The following is a 21,707-nucleotide window of genomic DNA, read 5'->3' on the forward strand; positions in this document are numbered from 1 at the left end:
TCAGTAGACTGAACTACCTAACTCTGTGGATGTGCGTAATGGCCACCAGCCATTTCCCTTTTCCGTGTCAGTCAATGCATGCTCCTCTGCAGCATGGGCCTGTAACCGAGTCATCTGTACAGGTGCCACTGTTAATGAGGGGAGATGCAGACTGCATTTTACTGCCTGGCACTGCAGAGGTGCGCTAATTACCACAGCAGCGCTCCTGTGAGCAGTGCATCCCTGGCTGATGTGCATGGAGTCAAAATGGCAGCAGCCCTGTAGCAAGTAGGTCATGCTTGAGACCTGAACATTTATCTGCAGATTTCATCATTCAGAGTTCTTGCAGGGATAGTTCTGTGGTTTGTGAGATGGTGATGTGAATATTAAGTGCACAGAATGCCTCATTCTGCATGCATCATTTGGCATTTTTGTAATGTATTACTTTATTAGTCAAAGCTTTAAAATACATTGTGCATTATGCACGTGGCATGAACAGCCTCACAAATATTAAAATATTTATCCTAAGTCCAAATTAACACACAATCAGCTTTTTTTTTTTTTTTTTTGTTATAAGAACTGTTATATATAAGTGTTTTATAAGTTCACCTGAAGTATTTTTAGCATTGTTTTGGTCACTCTGACCTTCCAAAAAAAACATCAGATGACTTCTTGGTTGAAACTTGATATGAAAGTTTTGAACTTTGCTTCAGTTATTTTATTGCAGCTTTTTATATCTGATCCTTTTTTGATATCCAACTCTTTTATTTTGATCAATATTTCAAAGTTTTTCTGAGCAATTCAGACTCTGCTGCCCACAGTTTTATCTGCTATAGTCAGCTTTGGTGTTTCTTGTGTAGTCTTTACTTTCAAATGCATATATGGTCATAATCGACTAGGGCAAAGCTTACAAATTCTCCTTTATTGAAGACGCTGTTGTTATCCAATATATCCATGAGCCTTTTTTTCGGAATCAATGTCAAGTGTTTGGGTTAAAATATATTTTGAATGTGTATTGTTTTAAATCTTTTTATTTTTTTTATTTTTTTTTATTTGGAATAAATGGTTCTCATGTAGTTTAATTTAAGGTCATAGATGTTGCATTCGTTATGGAAAAAAAAGCAAAAATCTGTTTAAAATTAGTTTGAGATGACATTAACATGTCACCACAGGATATCTTTTGTCTAGATTTTTGATACAAATGTTGATAACTCTGAAAACCTTCAGATACTGGGTAACCATAAATTTACATTTTTGCATTTGGCAGAGAGTTTTTCCAAAAGCAAGTTCAGGCTGTTTATTTTATCAGTTCATGGATTGCCTACCTTTCACATTTATTTGACTGCTGTCTGCCTGGCGTTGCTTTCAGGGTGGTTGCCTGTTTGTTGCAACATGCAGCGGTTTCAGTTTGTCAATGCAGTTTATTTCTGCAGTCTATGTGAAAATTAGATTGGATGGATGAGAAATTGAAGAGTCCGCTGTGCATAGATTTGATTTAATTTAATTAGCAAGTGCCCAAAGGTGCTCATTTCCTGCATGTGAATGGTGAGGATGCTAAATTAGAATTTTAAGTTTGCACTTCATACAGCTGGATCAGAGGGTCCCATCCTTGTGCTGGAAAAAAATCGTTTAAATTACAGGGTCATGACTCACCTTTATGGAAATGACAGAATGATGAAAAAAAGACAGTCTGTCATAGCACTAGCCTCACAGACATCTCATTTATCAGATTTCAGAGGCTCGCGCTCGCTTTCCGCCATTCTAGAGGAATTTCAATGAGGTTCCCGAGAGAACCGGGGAGGTATTTTTAAACCGAGGTTCGTCTGAATAATATGTGGGATATTCCCTCCCCTGGTGCCTTTTTTCCAGTCGTGTTGTCATTTTCACAATAAGATGTTCTGCGCGATGTGTAGATTATGCCGCCCGATCGTGTACCTATGTGATGGGACGGGCCTCACGCTTTTGCTACTATTTTGAGCCAAAGAGGGCAGCGTGCCTAAAACACAAGGTTGTTTGTGGGTGTAGGGTGCAGCCGCAGACGGGAATAAGAGACGTCAACTCGGAGGCCTGTTTACAAAGCAAAGAGATGGAGGGGGTGGGAAGGGTAGAGGGAGATAGAAAGGGTTACGCTACCCTCGGGAGAATTGGAATTCCTTGTGAACCATTCCCCCATTTGGCTAGCAGTTGTGAAAACAATTCCGCAGCATTTACTCAGTTTGCAGCTCGGATTACAGTTGTGTGAGTCAGCTGCAGGGTGCAGGCCGGAGGTAGGAGGTGGGCCAGACGGTTTGGCCAGTCTGTGCAGCTCAGTGTTTTTTTTTTTTTTTGGTTTGTCTGCAGATCTGCGTCTGTTCTAGAGCTTCTCTCCAAAGAGAAATGCTGCCTGTTTGAATGTGCTAATTAAAATGACATTGGTTCCAGCTGGAGTGGTTCTAACTATTGAAGTGTCGGCGCGCTTCAGAAGCAATCGCTCATATCCTGACAGTGTCGGGCAATATAATGATCCCCTCTCTCGCTCTTCTCTGCAGGTTTCGTTTTTGAGTGACGCCGACAAAAACAGTGATCTGAGGGAGCCTCTGCGTCGTCGCCGCACCGGATCGTCACCCCTCCTTTGCCGCCGCCACTCGACCTGCCACCATGACGTCGGAGCTGGAGAGCAGCTTGACCTCCATGGACTGGCTGCCGCAGCTGACCATGCGGGCGGCCATTCAGAAAGCGGACGCCCAGAACGCTCACGGGCCGGGCATGGCTAAGAAGAGTGCCCTGCTGGACCCCAACACCACACTGGACCAGGAAGAGGTGCAGCAGCACAAGGACGGCAAACCGCCGTACAGCTACGCTAGCCTCATCACGTTTGCCATCAACAGCTCGCCAAAGAAGAAAATGACACTGAGCGAGATCTACCAGTGGATCTGTGACAATTTCCCCTATTACAGGGAAGCCGGCAGCGGGTGGAAGGTAAGGGGCGAGGCGTTGACAGTAAGCGCCAGTTAATTTGTCATTATTTGCTTTCTGCCCGTCAGAGACATTTGCATGCACACGAGTGACGTCCCTCCACTTAAATTCAATCAGTGTACCGAATCAGCCCTGAATTTAGTCAGAGGAGACTGCCAAGGTTAATGTGTGAAATTATTCTCATTTCTTATGCTGTCAAGGCTTTTTTTTCTTCCTTTCCTCGCCAAGGAGCGTTTAGAAAATATCAAAGCAACAGCCACGCTGCTATTTTGCAAAGCGCCATTCGGATCTTTTTATGACCATTAATATTTGACACAGTATCTTGTCTCTCTAGACACAAGAAAATAAAGGCTCTTTTTGGAGACACATGTGTGAGAAGGAAGTGTGTTGATATTCACCCAGCCAGATCCAGCCACACAAGCCATAGAAGAGGAAAAAAACTGCCTTTCATGGCTTGTATTATTCATGCCAGATGCCTTGATAGAAGTCCATTATGTTGGAGAGAGCCATTGCTGTGTCACCATCTCAAGGAGCATATGATATACAGAGATGAAGCCGTGCTGATTGCCTTTTAAAGAGCGGAGATGGAAATTGATATTAGAATGAGCTTTCCAATCAGTTGACATTTATTGGCAATAGAATCGGTAGCACAGCTTTATTGCAGGCAGACAAGATGTACGTGGTTCATATCCGTGCGAGACGCGTCCCTGTGCATCTGTGCGTGTATGCGTGTGTCTATGCGTCTATCTGTTGGTGAGCATATTTTCACACACATCACCCTCTTTTTCTCTGCTGTAAAACGGATATTTATGTCAGTGTAGATATGAGAGCAACACATGATTTTGTAAGTTTAAAAATCATCTTAAAATGTTTATAGATGCAGGTTTTACTTGATAACTATAATCAAAATAACAAATCAAACATGTGGCTCCATATAGTTCCACCCCATTGTTGTCTGTGGATTACAGAGCAGGAGAGTTTCAATTGCATATTTATCAATCCTATTTCCTTAAGTTTTCTTCCCTCCAGAAGCATAACGCTATTTCCACTGAAAAGATTTGTATTTGCAGATTTCTGAGGTGAGTTTGAGGGTCAACGTGATGCTTTTACTCTTTAAGATGAACCTTTTTTTATTCTCGCGCTAGAAACGTGCTCACACTTTGTCCGTGGTACCTGGGAAGATGGCTGTAAGTTAAATTGCTTGCTAGCACCTGTAATGCCTTTTGTGACATCAGCCTTTCTCTTTTCCTTTCCCCTCCCCCCTCTGCACACATTTTACACGGTGGACAGACATAACAAATGGATTTCTGCGTTTTTCACTGAATTCACTGAAATCGCAGTACAAGGTTGCTGCCCTGACACGTTTACCGAGAGACGGCTTTCCATTTTGCTGGAATGTAGCCTTTTTTCAAAAGCCTCATGGAAAGAGGCGACCCACCGCTGTTCTCAATGATGGCCGCTAATTGCCACATTCCATCTCTGTATCATTTATTGTTACAGCTATTATATTGAGAATCTGGCATTATGTCAGTTTACAAAGGGCCAAATATGCATTCTGTAGTCTGTTAGCGTTCGTTTAAACAGAGTAATGAAAAGTTAGATAATTGGATACACAGTTCCTTTGATTATTTTTATTTTCGTAAATATTAGTTGAAGATATAGCTGAAATCAAAGGCACGCTGGTCACTCTTTGTGAAACTACTTGCGTTTAAATGCATAGTGCGAGACAGACCGAGGCGCTGTGCCATCCTACTATGTGATGTGGAAAATGTCTTTCAGGATATCGCAGCACAAATGCATCACACAGGCAGAAGAGCGTGTACTGATGGGAAAACAGAGCTATGGAGTTGGTGTTAAGAATTGTATAACAGCAATACGAGTGTTTCTTTTAATAGACCGGAGAGCGCGAATCTCACTCCGACCGCCGTTGACTATTATTTTAGAGAGATCCTTTGTCTCTGAAGTGTGCGCTGCTATATTTGCGCGTTTGCACATATACCGAGCGTGGCTGGGGTGAATGTAGGTCTGTGTGCAGTCATCGCCCTCCATCTCTCCACATCCCCCCTGAGATGTCGGCAGCAGGAATTTACGACCCAGTGCACGCACACGTCTGTTCTCTATGATAATTCTAGCTGTGCCGGAGAGATGAGACCAGGCTAATCCAGGCGGCGGCAACTCATTTAGTCATCTCAATAGAACTCCATTAGCCAACGCTTTTAAGAAATATCAATAAGTGCTGTCAATAAGAATAGATAATTCATCAAGGTCAAAAAATATTAACGCTATATTAGGGAAGACAGATATGCAGTTTGAGATAAATTTTAGCACATTCTTTCTCTGCAATATTATGAAACCCGTTACTGTAGAGTTAGGTTGTCGCCAGGGTTAGAAATTTTGCCCACAAGCCACAGTGGCTGGTGAAATGCAGAATTTGACTAACTGCTCAAGGGGTTTATTTATTTTTATTTTTTTAACTAGCATTTTTTTTTCCTATATAAAATTGCTCACCATGATGTGAAATTGAACAGATTATTTGTGTTTTAAAATAACTTTTCTTTTTTGCTTTCACACGGTCTCGTTGGCTTTGTAAGGGGACTCTTTGGATTTTTATAAGCTACCACAATGTGTGGAACTTCTATTCCTATACACTACTGGTTAAAAGGTTTGGGTCATGAAGATTTTAGTTATTTTTTAAAGAAATTCATATTTTTATTCAAGAACACATCACATTAATCAGAAGTGACAGTAAAGACATTTTTTAATATTATAAAAGATTTATATTTCAAATAAATGGCCATTTGAATTTTCTATTCATTAAAGAATATTGTATCGACCAAAGTACTGGTACTTTTGAAATCGTTAGTATAGAGTTTTTTTGTAACTTACAACGTACAATATACCTCCTTTTTCATCACAACATTTTTACTGCAGGCAGGTTTATATCACAATCCCGCAGTGGTTTGAATTAAAGATCAAATTCTTGTATATGATTTGTATAAAAAAATCTAGTATTACTGCCTCAGAACAGCAGGGTGGTGTTCAATTATGTAGCCACTACACAGATTCAAGATATTGCTTTGACTGTCACCGCAAGAAATAATCCTTCATCCCTTTTGAAAGCTCTTATGTAATATACTCGCCTTTGTCCGGTTCTCATAATCCCAATTATCTGCATGCAAGCTACCTCAGTGTAAAGAGTGAAAGAGCAAATGAGATTCATTTGCTGTCTATTGGGTTGAGAGGCTCACTGTTCCCAGTCAAACCCACTTGTCACTGATGAGATGTTTAATGCTGTCAAGATGCTTAGCACCCGTCACCATCTGAGTTTATGCATTTGACACTGAAAGCTGCTTCTGGTGAAGCGAAAGCCATCGCAACCCACCTGATCCGAGCGTTCCAGCATCCTCATCCCGTTTGACCTCAGAGCACTTATATTGAAGCTGTAACGGAGTGCAACCAGGCTAAACCTCAGTTTAAAAGCATTAAATGTATGGATGTTAGAGGATTATGGAGGACCCAAGCCACGCGAAAGCTCTTGTTATCCTCTGAGAATTTTCAATCTCTGTTTACACAACAGGTTTGTAATCCGGCCACAGAGCAGGCCGTAATCTGATCAGGCACTCAGAAAACGTGCGACGCTAGCAGATGTGACAGCGCGGCCTGCTTATGATGGCTTTGCCACGGCTGCTGCTCCTCAGAATACACAATGTGGTTCTGGCACTTTCTCGCCTAATTGCTCCCTGATGATTTACCAGCAGTGCTTCGGGAAGGCCGGGTGACTTTTCAGGTCATCGCTTTACCCACTATCGAACCCAAAGTCTGAATCTCATTGTGCAGGAGACGGCTCGTCTGAAGCACCGCCGAAAATCCCAAGCAGTTCTCGCATCTTAACCAGTTTAAATAAGCTTGAAATGTTTGTTCTTGAATCTCTTCCATCGCTACCGGCATGATATTCTCCCGTTTCCACACCTGCAAAAGTGTGCAAATGCTTAATTCCTCACAAACGCCGTAGCCGCTGATGCTCCAAAGCTGTTTCGGCCTGCTCTAATGGATAAATGCGGTTGGCGAGTTTGAGTCTTGCCCTGTTTAAAAACGCTGTTGGCACTTGTGGAGTGTCCGGACTTTCTTCTTTGATCTCATTATGAAATGCAAATGCTCACCAACCTAAACAGATCAAAGGTTGCACCCGCTGCTGGGCAGCCAACATAATAATGGAAGCCAGGGGCGATTGACCGTTTTTTTTCCCTAATAAGTGATTTGGGGGACTGCTTCACCCCCCCAGGGCGTTATTTACTTGCGAGCCGCGAACATTATCTCTTAAGTAACTTGACTGCCCAAATCCCAGCTCCCCTTGCTTTTATTTAAATGTGGAAGCACAGGTATTGCACTCGTCATATCTCTCGACTCAGGCTTGGTGTGCGGGGTTTGGAATATTAAGATGTAAAATTGCTTCAGCGCACTCTGATTTTCAGTTTAATCCTCCAGCCAGGATCATTACGCGGTCGGGCATTTCATTTTTAAACGTCCTCCTGATATTAAATTATTCAAATGCTAAGATACATATTGATAAAAGTTGTCTGTGTGTTTTTTTTTTTGTTTTTTTTTTCGCCAACTTTTTCTAAAAATATAGTTACCTTACAGTAAATCAGATCTGAAATCTAGTGTGCACTTATTAGGCCTGTGTTGTTGCATATGTTTAGTTTGCAGCCTCTCTGTGTTTTTAATTGTGGCAGCAGCAGAAGTGGCTGTGTCGGTGGTGGGAGTGGTGGTGATTCATGCCGTAGCCAGTTTGATCCTGCTGTGTGGCTGGCTCCCGTGTCAGGAAGCTCCCGCCTGGCCACCCGCCCACCAGCCTCACCTTGCCCCATCCCACTCGTACCCCGCCGCTCACACAGAGTAGGTGGGCAGAAAGCGTAGCAGCTCACCAGGTGGAGCTGGCAGAGAGGTCACTCGCTACACCTCGCAAAGCACGGAGTTGACTTTGGAAGTGCTTTTGGAAGAAACTGACATCTTGAATCACATTAACCAGTACTGTTGTAGCCATGTAACCAGTCTTGATCTACTTTTTGTTTTTGTTTTTTAATTTAGGGAAGTACTACTTTTGAGCAATTGGTATATATGCAGTGTTTCCCCTAGGTTTACAGCTTTCCTTTTTCAGTTTTATTTATTTTTTCCAAATTCAGTTTTTTTCCATTTTAATTTTTCTGGATTCCGCTTTTTTCTGTTATAATTTTTCTGGACTCCTTTTTAATAGTTAAATTAAATTGTATTAATCTAAAAAGCATGTCTAATTAATTAATCATGAAACTTACTCAATTTCACATCAATTTATTAAAAGTTTTTTTTTTTTAAACTACATGCTTAGGGCCTTATGAAATATTTTATTCTCATGTTTTATTGTTACTAAATTCTCTGTTTTAGCATGTATAATCATCTAATAATTTGAATGCATAGAAACGACTTAATTTGTACAAATTTATTCCTAAAATAGCCTTATGAATTTTTTTTTTCTCCTCAGAAATTCTGTGTTGTGTATTTTACATTTTTCTGGTTATCAAATGAAGGCATAATACATTAATTTCATTTATCTTTTAATTATTGAAAATTAATCAAACTTAATTTTTTGGCAACAAAGGGGATTTACTATTAACAATAAAATATGGACAAAATGTTGTGTGATTATTCCTTAAATTAAAGTTTTAATAATTTTAGTAGTACTAATAGTATTAGTAGTATTATGTACATTCTACTGAATATCTCTGGCACAGTGTCTTTATGTGCCATTAGAAAGTTTTGTAGCATTGTCTGTCACTTTTGGTTAATTTAATACATCCTTGGTGAATAAAAGTTAGTATATCTTGTGGGTAAACTTACAGACAACACGAAGCCCATGATCCCTATACTGTGCATGTAGGTGTATACTTCACCCACTAAACAGCAATCTTTTGTCCTTCATTGATTGATTCAACCCCATCTACGGTGATAATGAGGCCTGTTACACAAAGCCAATACCTGACATGGAACATTTAATGCTGGATGAACTTAGGTGAAATGTCGGCCTCTTTAGCGTTTCGTACTGCTTGTATAATAGCAGCTGACACTTATGGGTTAAAAAAAACAAAACAATCTTCAACCAAACTGTTCTGAATGTGTTTTTGAATGTGCTAAAATGAAAACAAACCTAAATGTTGGTCCAGTAAGCTGTGTGCTTAACATTATTGTGATGTATTCACCGTCTTGTATTAGACAATCGAGGACATGCCTTATTTTGAATATAGTCACAGCTGAAGAAGGGGTTGCTGTTCCTTTCATACCTTACTGCTTAAATTTCTCCCCCACAGCAATTAATTGCCTTGTTCAGCTTAAGATACTTGTTTTTGCTTATTCCGTAATCAACTTTTAAAAATAAATGAAAAAAAAAAAAACCTTCAACACTGTTATCATGCCAGCCTTTAAACAAGTCAGCAGCTTCCCTCATTCTGGCGAGGATGCCCGACTCTTTATTAATTGAGGCTGGGATGACCTGAACATGGCCTCTCATCGCTGCTGTGATTTGGCCCCAAGAGAGAGGCGCTGAGCCATGATGAATTTGTGCATGCTATAAATAGAGTCTGGTCCTTGGAATCCGCCTTTAACTCCGAATCTACTCTCTGAAATCTGCTTAAGCCGGAGTTGGACTGTCTGTCGCTGCCGCTGGCATTATACAAAGAAGAAAAAAATGAAATTGTAATTTTCATAAACGGTTGTGCAGTTCACTTTGAAAAGCTTTTCTTCATCTATGATCTTTAATGAATTGTTTGTGATTCTCCTCTTCTCTCTTTTGGGCCTCCGTGTCATTGTGTGAATTAACATATTGTGTCTATAATTGAAGTAATCTGGAGTTCATATAGATCTGATGTTATTTTCTGGAAATGCAGTTGATTTTATATTTTATTGCATAGACCTCTTATAAGATGAGCATGTCTTTCATTTTGTGCAACTTCTCAAATCATTTAAATATGATCAACACAAATGTTTCCTCTATTATGGACATTCTGTCTTTATCTGTTCATTTATTTGTGAATGAGGAGAAAAATTGATTGTTAATCTAAATGGTTGGGCATGACCTAGTGTAACAGTGGATTTAACTGATCTAGATGTTTGTGTGAGGAGCACCTCTTCCAGAACCAAGGCAAATGCTGCACAGCCATACACAATAGTACTTGCGATTTGAAGTAATTACCCATAAGCTGCCCATTTACTTGGTTTACTCTTTAGCAAACCTGACCCTTCTTGTCAATTCTTTTTTTGAAGACTCGAATTTAAAGATTAAGCAGGCCTGCCAAGGCATTACCAGTACAATGCTGAGTTTTAACAATAGGAAATGTGCAATGGCAGAAATGTTTCATCTCATTTTATGCCCATCTGACATGGTTTTAGCAGGCAGGAGCTGCAGACAGAGTGGCACCATGTGTGTGGTGTCACTGAGGATATGGCACACTGCCCAGGGACTTCACATAGAGCTCCCACATCGAAAATGTCATTGAGCTCCATGCTTTTACTATCTGGGTTTTGGGTGACTTTGGTTTGTCTGTGCTGGTAGCTGGGAAGGCCAGGACTTTGAGGTCTAATGAGTTAGACCGGGCTTTTTTGATCCCGTGCCTGTTTTTTCCCCCTCCTTTGACTTAAATTCCCGCTAGGAAACAGCAGAAATTACAAGATCTCTGCTTCAAAGCCATATGTGTCTTTTGGATTATTTATTTCATTTTTGCCAGAAACCCAATTTCTGTAATCATCTCGAGATTAGAAAATGCACTTCACATGCCTGGTATCATCATTAGTTTGTCGCTACAGTATTTATGTATCCACAGGCGCTGGGTCCTTACAGAATTCACCCTTTACTCTGGAGAGGAGAATGACAGTGCCTCCTAGCAGTAGAGCACAACCAATGATGGATGAGATGCCAGAAATCAATGCTGTCTTCCCATCCTATAGCCATTGACAGGCAAAACTCCAGCATCTTTGCATCACTCTGGATAATCGCAGGTCATAGCAGCCATGGATATGACACATTAATTCCTCACTGACGATTGCCTATTCATCAGTGTCAGCACTCTCAATACACTTTCCATTCTAATTTATTGCAGAAAACTTTGGAAAAATGCATGTACAGTAGCTCCAAAAATGTTTGGCCACCGCAGTCATATTGAAGAACTGTAATTGTATTATAGATTGCAAAACATCAAACAAAGTGGCACTTAAAAATAACAAGCACACGTTATAAGTAAAACATTTTTTTAAAAAAGAGACCCGTTTTAAATTATAAAAGAGTAGATGTATTATTCAGAATCAACATTTAAACAATTTCTGGTTGTCTAAGACCACTACAGACATCTCTCTCTATATGTCTATATGTATATGTGTGTGTGTATATATATATATATATATATATATATATGAGAGAGAGAGGCCTATAGTAATAAAATGTGTTGCAGATGCCACTGGCCACTTGGTTTGATATTTTTTATCTAATGGAAATAATATGCGATCCTTTATAACAGAGGTCGGGAACCTATGGCTCGCGAGCCACACCTGGCTCTTTGACAAAAATCATGTGGCTCGCCAGATCTCTCACCCTTTACCAACAAATTATCTATTACAAAAATTAGACATCACTAGAAAATCAGCAATTCCTTTGTAGAGCCTACATAAGCTCTATATATACATATAAAATAATACATTTTCTGTACCGGCTAAAGTGTGTGTTCAGTGCGCGTTCAGAGCTGTTCGTGAGAGCAAACCATTGACTTTTTTATGGTAACGTACACCTCCTGCGCTCAGATTTGTAGCTTTGTGGTAATAGCGAAAAGAGACTTTTTGAACAGCATAAAAAGTGTAAAAGTATGTGTAAAAAAAAAAAAAAAAAAAAAAGTGACAGGACTGAAACATATACTTTGTTTTATGTATTTTATACTTTGAAACATTTCGCCGGTTACTTTAGCTTTTTCCGTGCAGCTTTCAGCGTGTGGGACTGTTAGCGTTATTAATAAAGAAACGTGAATGAATGAATGAGACTGAGTTGGACATTCTTGATATCAAAAAGACAGTATTAAAAACTCAATCCGCTTCTGACTGAGTATTAAAATGTCTCCACTGGTGTGTATTCACATAAATACGGTCGACATAAGCACCGTGTATTATTTTTCACTCACTCAGTCTCTTACAAACACATGCGCGTGCGCAGAGAGAGAACTCTAAAGAGAATTCACCCCCCTCATGTTCAGTGGTGTATAAAGTACTTGAAAGCCATACTCAAGTAAAAGTACAGATACCTTAGTAGAAGTTGAAGTCACTGTTTAGAATATTACTTGAGTAATAGTCTTAAAGCATGTGATATTTATTGTACTTAAGTACGAAAAGTATTTTTTAAATTTTAAATGTACTTAAGTATTGAAAGTAAAAGTACAAGTAAATGGAAAAGAAGCAAATATATATATATATATATATATATAAAAATGTTCATATGGTACTTAGTGTCTTTCATTCCAACATAAGAAAACATTTCTGGAATCTGCATCTGAAATAGGCAAGGCAAGTTTATTTATATAGCACATTTCATACACAATGGTAATTCAAAGTGCTTTACATAAAAGGAAGTGAAATAGTCATTAAAATGAAATAGCATGAAATAGCATTTAGATGCATTTACACAGTTTAATGTATCTCAGAGGGGACATGGATACATTTAAACTGCAGTTACAGATGCATAAATAGGCCTAATTTTTTGTTTTTAACATAAAACGTTGAATACTGATATTTGAAATATTTAGACATGAAAAAAAAAATAGTCGAAATGTGAAATGAAAACCGCCAGTAAGTGTCAGCAAGTGACTGTTACTGAGTGAGTCATTTAGATTCAACCGATTCGTTCAAAAAACTGATTCATTCAATGAGTAAACACCGTCCATTGTTCAGAGGCGCAAAACAGTGCTGTGATCTTTGTTTGGAACTATTTTTGTTGGCAAAATTAAGCAAAAACAAGTAATATTATGTCTAAAATGTAAATCACTTACTGCTTTACTGAACTTGTATAAAATTATTATTAAATGTTTGCTTATGTCATGCTTATATCTGAAAAAAACGGTACTCTTTGTGATTATAGTTTGTTAACTGTATTAAATTATATAAATATAAAAAGCATACAGAAGCATTTTAGCCATCTACAGTTTAGAATGCCTGGAATGTTGCGTTTTAATAGACTAATAAATCAACGTGTGTGCGCACTGTGTGATTTGGTGATATAGCCTACTCGATAATGTCAGATCGCACATCATTACAACCATACGTGCCATTTTTCCCGGACGCGTCCTGGCCAGGATTTCTATATTGCTTTGATTCGAAGTACCTCGAGAGCCTTTAGATAACATAAGTAACCGATGTCATACGCACACGCAAACAAAGCCAAAATCTTATATATTTTAGGCAATATAGAAATCCTGGCCAGGATGCGTCCGGGAAAAATGGCACGTATGGTCACCCTATTACAACAACACTTACCATATTATCGCAGAAGATATACTGTATACCGCACACCCCAGACTCGACTTGAGTGGAAAATGAATCATCCGCGGTTGTGTGCACACTTGTTTACACATGAGCAAAGGTGTTTTTAGGAGTCTTAACTTGCAGGCGCCAGACCACTGATTCGTCAAACATGCTTTCCTGCAGTCTGTGTTCTTCTGACTTCTGACTGTTTTGTAGTAAGTAACGAATATTGTTCGGGGAAATGTATCAGAGTAAAAGTATACATTTTAATTAGGAAATGTAGTGGAGTAAAAGTGAAAGTTGGCTGAAAAATAAAAACTCAAGTAAAGTAAAGATACTCCCAAAAAATACTTAAGTACTGTAACGAAGTAATAATACTTCTAATACATATACACATACATACATACATACATACATACATACATACATATACATATATACATACATATACATATATACATACACACACACACACAGTCGGTACGGAATGTGTTCAGACCCTCTTAAATTTTTCACTCTGTTATATTGCAGCCATTTGCTAAAATCATTTAAGTTCATTTTTTTTCCTCAATGTACACACAGCACCCCATATTGACAGAAAAACACAGAATTGTTGACATTTTTGCAGATTTATTAAAAAAGAAAAACTGAAATATCACATGGTCCTAAGTATTCAGACCCTTTGCTCAGTATTTAGTAGAAGCACCCTTTTGATCTAATACAGCCAGGAGTCTTTTTGGGAAAGATGCAACAAGTTTTTCACACCTGGATTTGGGGATCCTCTGCCATTCCTCCTTGCAGATCCTCTCCAGTTCTGTCAGGTTGGATGGTAAACGTTGGTGGACAGCCATTTTTAGGTCTCTCCAGAGATGCTCAATTGGGTTTAAGTCAGGGCTCTGGCTGGGCCATTCAAGAACAGTCACGGAGTTGTTGTGAAGCCACTCCTTCGTTATTTTAGCTGTGTGCTTAGGGTCATTGTCTTGTTGGAAGGTAAACCTTCGGCCCAGTCTGAGGTCCTGAGCACTCTGGAGAAGGTTTTCGTCCAGGATATCCCTGTACTTGCCCACATTCATCTTTCCCTCGATTGCAACCAGTCGTCCCGTCCCTGCAGCTGAAAAACACCCCCAAAGCATGATGCTGCCACCACCATGCTTCACTGTTGGGACTGTATTGGACAGGTGATGAGCAGTGCCTGGTTTTCCACACATACCGCTTAGAATTAAGGCCAAAAAGTTCTATCTTGGTCTCATCAGACCAGAGAGTCTTATTCAGGTGTTTTTTAGCAAACTCCATGCGGGCTTTCATGTGTCTTGCACTGAGGAGAGACTTCCGTCGGGCCACTCTGCCATAAAGCCTCGACTGGTGGAGGGCTGCAGTGATGGTTGACTTTCTACAACTTTCTCCCATCTCCCGACTGCATCTCTGGAGCTCAGCCACAGTGATCTTTGGGTTCTTCTTTACCTCTCTCACCAAGGCTCTTCTCCCCCGATAACTCAGTTTGGCCGGACGGCCAGCTCTAGGAAGGGTTCTGGTCGTCCCAAACGTCTTCCATTTAAGGATTATGGAGGCCACTGTGCTCTTAGGAACCTTAAGTGCAGCAGAAATTTTTTTGTAACTTTGACCAGATCTGTGCCTTGCCACAATTCTGTCTCTGAGCTCTTCAGGCAGTTCCTTTGACCTCATGATTCTCATTTGCTCTGACATGCACTGTGAGCTGTAAGGTCTTATATAGACGGGTGTGTGGCTTTCCTAATCAAGTCCAATCAGTATAATCAAACACAGCTGGACTCAAATGAAGGTGTAGAACCATCTCAAGGATGATCAGAAGAAATGGACAGCACCTGAGTTAAATATGAGTGTCACAGCAAAGGGTCTGAATACTTAGGACCAAGTGATATTTCAGTTTTTCTTTTTTAATAAATCTGCAAAAATGTCAACAATTCTGTGTTTTTTCCTGTCAATATGGTGTGTGTACATTGAGGAAAAAAAAAAAAAGAACTTAAATGATTTTAGCAAATGGCTGCAATATAACAAAGAGTGAAAAATTTAAGGGGGTCTGAATACTTTCCGTACCCTCTGTGTGTATGTATGTGTATATATATATATATATGTATGTATATGAAAAATGCATTAACCAAACTTTTTTTAAATGGCTCTTTGGTCAAAAAAGGTGCTGCTTTATTAGCATGTTTTAAGTGTTCAAATACTTTTATGGCCCTGAAAAGTCTTGATGAGCTATAACCAGGCTTTGTAGGCAGTCGTCTTTCTCTTCAAGGTGACGTGGCCCGCCTGTAGCAGTGGAGAGTCTGGTCAGCAGGCAGAGAGAGATGGGCAGAGCTACTACTGCTGGTTGCCGCCCCTCTAGCCTCTGTCCTCCTTATCAGGGCCAGCTGGCTGCAAGGCCACAACCTCTCACTGCCAACTAATTGCCTCTGAATTAGACAATTAATGTGGCCTTGTAGAGGGCTAGAGTGTCTGACTAAAGGGACGGCGGTGAGCAGAAGGGTACCCGGCCTCTCCTCACCTCGGCAATGTATTATTTATGGGTCGTTGTGCTTGACAGTTTTACATTAACTTTGCTAATGGACTCTATAGGAGGGTTGTGACTTTTGGATCTGTGTTAAGTTGAATACAAATGGGGAAACTTGGGTAATTTTTTTTTTCCCTCCCTTCTTTGTCAAAGCACAAAGAATCTGCTTTTCTCTCTTCTCGACTGCAGTTTAAAGGAGAGTGTTGCCTGAAGGGAAAGCCGGTGTACGAGCTTCAGATGGATAAAGGTGTAAAAGACGGGTCCCTGTCCACCCTCGGCACCCTCTTCGCCGCTTCTGCTGTGCGTTTCTGTTGATTGATTGACTGCCTCTGTTGTGTGAGGGATTCTTGTGTCAGTCCGCAGTCGTAGATGAATGCCGAGTTTCCCTTGGTTTGCCAAAACCGCCTCTCCGATGTGTTTTTTTTTTTTTTTTTTTAAGTCCTTTCTTGGAAGCGAGCAGTGCCATTGCACCACTGTTAGAGCCTCTAGCAGATCGATTTTGTTTTCAAAGAGTCTAATTGTCGACATTGACTTGATCAGTTGTGTTCCGTTGATCTGCTCGTGCTGATTGTAGGCCACTAGCACAATGAAGTGTTCACATAACAGCCCCTGTCTTACAGTAGTGTTGAGAGATTGGGCTGCATTGTGCATATGGGAACTGGATGGTCACCTCTGCTCCCCTCATTAGCTCCATTGGCTGTAATAGTGGTTATTGACTGGATGGAGCTTTAAGCACCTGTAATATTAATGGCGGCTCTCCCAGCTGCGATGGATGAGTGCTGCGTTCACTAGTGGTGCTGAGGACGCTCTTCTTTCGGTGCTTCATCAGCCACTTGTGCGCAGTGGCCGTTCCAAACTCGGGGTTTGCTGGTGACCCTCACATATTCAGGCCTGTTCCCATTTTGCTAGCTGTTAAATCTAAAGCACCAGTGAATATTTGAGGGGTTTTTTGGACATTTGGAGCATACTAGAGGTGGAGATGATTTATAAAAAAAAAAAAAAAAAAAAAAAGAGATACAATATGATATTGCAATATATTTTTGTCGAAATATGAAATTGGCATATGAAATCTTAATTTAAGTATTACTTAATTAATTAATGTTTTTTTTTTTACATCAGAGGTACTCTACAGTTCAAAAGTTTGGGGTCAGTAAGGGTTAGGATTGTTATAATGGTACAAAGGTTAATATTTAAAATGCTGTTCTTTTAAACTCTCTTTTTATTTAACAATTAAACTCCACACACCTGACGGCAATAGATAGGTGTGTTGGAGACAAAGACCAGCCAGGTCAAAAACTAAAAAACAAAAAACAAATCCTGCACACTATCTATGCAAAAGGTATCAAAATGTTTATTAACTACGTTCGAATTTTTCAAACAAACTCTCTTTTTATGAAAATATTCTGAGAAATATATATCATGGTTTTTACAGATTATTAAGCAGCACAACTGTTTTCAGCAGTGATGATAAGAAATGGTACTTGAACACCAAATCAGCATAGTAGAATCATTTCTGAATGATCATGTGACACCAAAGACTGGAGTAATGATGCTGAAAATTCAGCTTTGCCATCACAGGAATAAACTACATTTTAATATGTATCAAAATAGAAAACAAGTTATTTTACATTTTAATAATAATTCCACAAAATTGCTGTTTATTTTTGGTAAAATAAATGCAGCCTTGATGAGTATAAGAGACTCCTTTTTGAAAACAATCAAAAATCTTGCAAGCTTTGTGCCATGTCTGTCACTCATGTAGAGTGCATTTTGAATTTATGTATTTCAGTAAAAAAATATATAAATAGTTTGGATATTTAAAATGATCAACATATGACTTTTAAAAACAGTATCTTGGGTTATACTAAAAGATGTCAAAGAATCAGATTGCATTTCTTTGTCTGTCAGAGCCTAAGAAACTCAGTACATCTTGCATCTTGACAGTAGTATTATGATAATGTTCTATTATGGATTTCCCGGAGGTTCCTACAGCCAGCTAGATATAAGTCCTCATAGTCCTCATACATGCATAAACAGTTGCTGATGATTCTTCAAATGTAACATCACAACATGGACCCAAACCTAAATTAGTCTGTTGACATTGGAATTTAAACAATTTGTTTAATGATGTCCTGACTGGAACTAGTTAACTTGGTTGTTTTTGTAATGAAAGTCTTCATTTCTGAATGTATTATTTCCATTGGAAGTACTATGTGTAAGGTCATTTAAATGCCTTAATGTTCTTGCATCAGGGGAGATTTGTAAAATATTTAACCAAAAACCTTTTGTCACATCTAAATTTTCACCTAATCCCCCGATTTCACTCATGATTTATGCGTGTCTGTTTGTTTTAACATTTTAACAAGAGAAAAATCTGAATTTCGAATGTGATGTAAATGTGGCTTTCGTGCAGTGTTGTGTTTATAGAAAGAGCTGATTTTTGATAGTTCTTTGCATATTGTAAACTGTGAAAAGTGTATGACAGACCTTCAGGAGATATTTTAAATTACATAAGTCCTTATGGAGAGAGGAATATGTTGTTTACTTACTAGGCTATATATAAAATAATATAGTGTCTCTTTATTTAAAAAGGTAGTAAACAACCTTTAAAATACCACAAATTCACTCCTGTTTGGACAGACTCCTCACTAACCACTTGCAGTTTTTAAACGCTGTTTGAAGCTAACCACAAACCAATTTCCCCCCTAGCATTAATATCATCTGCTCTCTGCCCAACTGTCTTCTCATTTTCTTCCTCGTAGTCCTGATTATAAAGGGACATCTCCCACGCAGCTGCTTAACCCTGTGTTTTATCTGTTGGCATGGACCTAAATTATAACATTTAAATGATTTTCCTTCCCACCAATCCATGTGGCACGGAAAGGCGACGGCTGTACCTTCCGCTTCTATAATAGACTAGAAGTAATGCACAAGTGTTTTGAACTCAGTATGCTGAGTAGCTTTCACTCCACTCTTAGACGAACACTGCTGCTTTTTTTTTTTTTCTGTGTCTCTGTCTGACAGCGGTTTTGAGGCAGTGCTGAATAAGGCCCAAAGTGCCATTGTCAGTGGCTGTTGCAGGATGCCGCTCTGAGCCGGCTGATAATTAAGAGGAGGGCCTGACAAATGGCTCTCATCAGATCGCTCATCTGGAACTGAGAGCGCACGAAGGCTTTCAGGGAGGATAAACTGGGAGACGTCTCTTTGCTTTGCAATCTTTCATAACCTTCTGCGGCTCCTCCGAGGAGAGCGGAGCAAAGAGCTCTCTCTTTAAAACTCAACGCAGCTATGCCACACATAAGTGCCAAGTTCTCTGTCTGCCTCGGTGAGATATTCCTGATTTTTACTGGACTAATACACATGGCTTTTGTTTTATGCACCACCACCAGTTTGGCGTTACTGAATTACTTGTCTATTTGGAAATGTTTTTATTGTTGTGCAAAATTCTTCTGTGATACATTTCTTACCTCTTGTTCTGGCATTGTCTCTGTATTATTGAAACATCTACATTATGTCCAGATCACTTGCATCAGAACCTGAAGCAAAGAACATTATTCATGTTGGGAAATGAGAATGCATGCGTGTTATTGCTTTTTGTCAGCAGTTTATTTCATAGAGGAAGTTAGCTGATTATTTACAATATTGTTCAAAAGTTTAGGGTCCCTAATCCTTCAGAAATCATTCAAATATGCTCAGTTGGTGCTCAGAAAAACATTTATTATTATCAATGTTGAAAACATATGAGATGCAAAAAATAGTATTTATTTGAAGTCTGTCAAACCTCTTTACTGTCATTTTGGATTAATTTATTGTATCACTGCTTAATAAATATTCCTTCTAAAAAAGCACTGATCGAAAAGAAGTACTTTTGAATAGTAGTGTACATTGTATAAATTGGATTTCTGAAATCTCACAACAAAAACCTTGCTGGCATTCTCTCTCTGCACTTGTTTTGGGAGTATTTATTTGACTTTTGGGTCAATTTAGAGCAAGGGAACATATTCGATGACTCTGCTTCTGTAAAATTAGTAGTTGGTAGCAAGCCATTGCATTACATAATGGGTCCAGGTCAGGACAAAAGCGTTAGTTTAACTCAGACCAGTAGGACAAAGATAGCACTTGAAAACTGGTCAACTGGATATGATGCTTTTGCACATTATACTGATTGACTTTGATTTTCCTTTTGCCATAACACATTTAATCGAGACGGGAAGGCCCTAAATTTGCCAAGCCCCAGGCTTTAATCTCTCCGAAATTTGCTTTTGCATTTCTAAAATGCTGAATAATAAAGTGATTTTAGTGACCATTTGTTTTGTCAACATGAATTAAAAATGATTTACTTTAAAATTCTTAAAGCATGTTCCTAGTCTTAAATAAATCCATTTGTGTCAATCCCTGACTTCCAACCACCTGGCCTCATTCTGGTGTGTAATGCCCATTTTTCATGATCCAATCTCTTCACTCATATCTGGTTTGCATAATGAAGGAAATGCATTACATTATAGGTTGTTAACTGTGTCCCGTTTCATGTGCAAGTGTCTAGCTGCAATTGATGTAGAAGGACATGTTTCTTTGTTTTGTCTACCAATCTCTACAGAGTGCAGAAGAATTCAATCAAGCTAATCCTCTGAATGTCTTCTCTCTAAACCAGAGCAAGGCAGGATTCTGTGGAATTTGGTGTTCTTCAAGGTTGTTAGAAAATTGCGGAAAAAGCTCTTTTGTTAGGCTTTCAACATTGAAGTATGAACATGCCTTGCTACAAGTGCAGCTTTACAGGACATTGATTAAAAACTCCAGACAAATGCCTTTTTATGAGTTTTTTTTTTTTTGACCTATTAGTCAGAATCACCAGTGAATTTCTTCCCAAAACATTTAAAATCCTTATTAAATGGCTGCTGTTTTAAATTGGACTCTCTGCTGTTAATCTAAAGTAAGTGCTGCAGCCTTGAACACATGTAGAAAACGATACAGAGGGTTTTGAAATCTCCAGAGAGAGGTCAGGTCATATGAAATGGCTCAGGTCTTAACGCTCTCTTTGCTTTAAAAGCACCTTGGGTGACAAAGCCAGCCTAACTCGGAAAGAAAATCTGAATGTATAGTCCTCTCTTGTCTCTTTTTGAACCCTGGTCACACAGTTGGAGACTGATTTTTGTATTTCTATTGAAAACTTTTCACAGTTTAGTTTGCAAAGCCTTGCGAAGTGTTTGTCACAGAGCTACAGCTACGCTCTTATGTAGAGGAGGAAGTCCATTTGGAAGAATTTCATTGCCACTTTCACCTCTTTTTATAAGAGGATCATGCAGCCAGACTCTCAAGATACTCAAAAGGGTTATTAAGGCTATTTATTTATTTCATCAGCACTCCTATGTCTTTCAAAGAAATACAGAGACTTGCACTTGATATTTGACATAGTCACTGGCTCCATCCTCAAGGCTTCCTCAGATTCTTTGCTAATTTTATCAAGATGAAAAATTCTCAAAAAAAAAGAGCATGCATTGTCTTGTCTAGTATCTGTTCAGGGCTCACTTACCACAGTACTCATGTATTATTAGTCTTATAAATTAACATACTTTACATGAAAGATGGGTTTAATTTAAACTCCGAATTAGTCAGTTCCCCAAGGTGTTATATTACTTTGTACAGCATCTGCAAATTTTAATTATCGCAATACTTCACCGAGTACACTGCACGCGGCATTACATCATGCTTGTATTGACTG

At 39.1% G+C, this 21,707-nt stretch overlaps 1 protein-coding gene across 1 annotated transcript in view; it reads left to right on the forward strand.

Moving 5' to 3' along the window:
• The window catches only part of foxj3 (forkhead box J3), a 114,191-nt gene that overhangs the window by 45,262 nt on the left and 47,222 nt on the right, over positions 1–21,707 (forward strand). Inside the window, 1 exon segment of the mRNA XM_058790661.1 lies at positions 2,508–2,937. Coding sequence (XP_058646644.1) covers positions 2,617–2,937 — 321 coding nt within the window. The 5' untranslated portion in view covers positions 2,508–2,616.

Source organism: Onychostoma macrolepis, chromosome 11 (genome assembly GCF_012432095.1).
Source record: "Onychostoma macrolepis isolate SWU-2019 chromosome 11, ASM1243209v1, whole genome shotgun sequence".
In the NCBI taxonomy this organism is placed as follows: domain Eukaryota; kingdom Metazoa; phylum Chordata; class Actinopteri; order Cypriniformes; family Cyprinidae; genus Onychostoma; species Onychostoma macrolepis.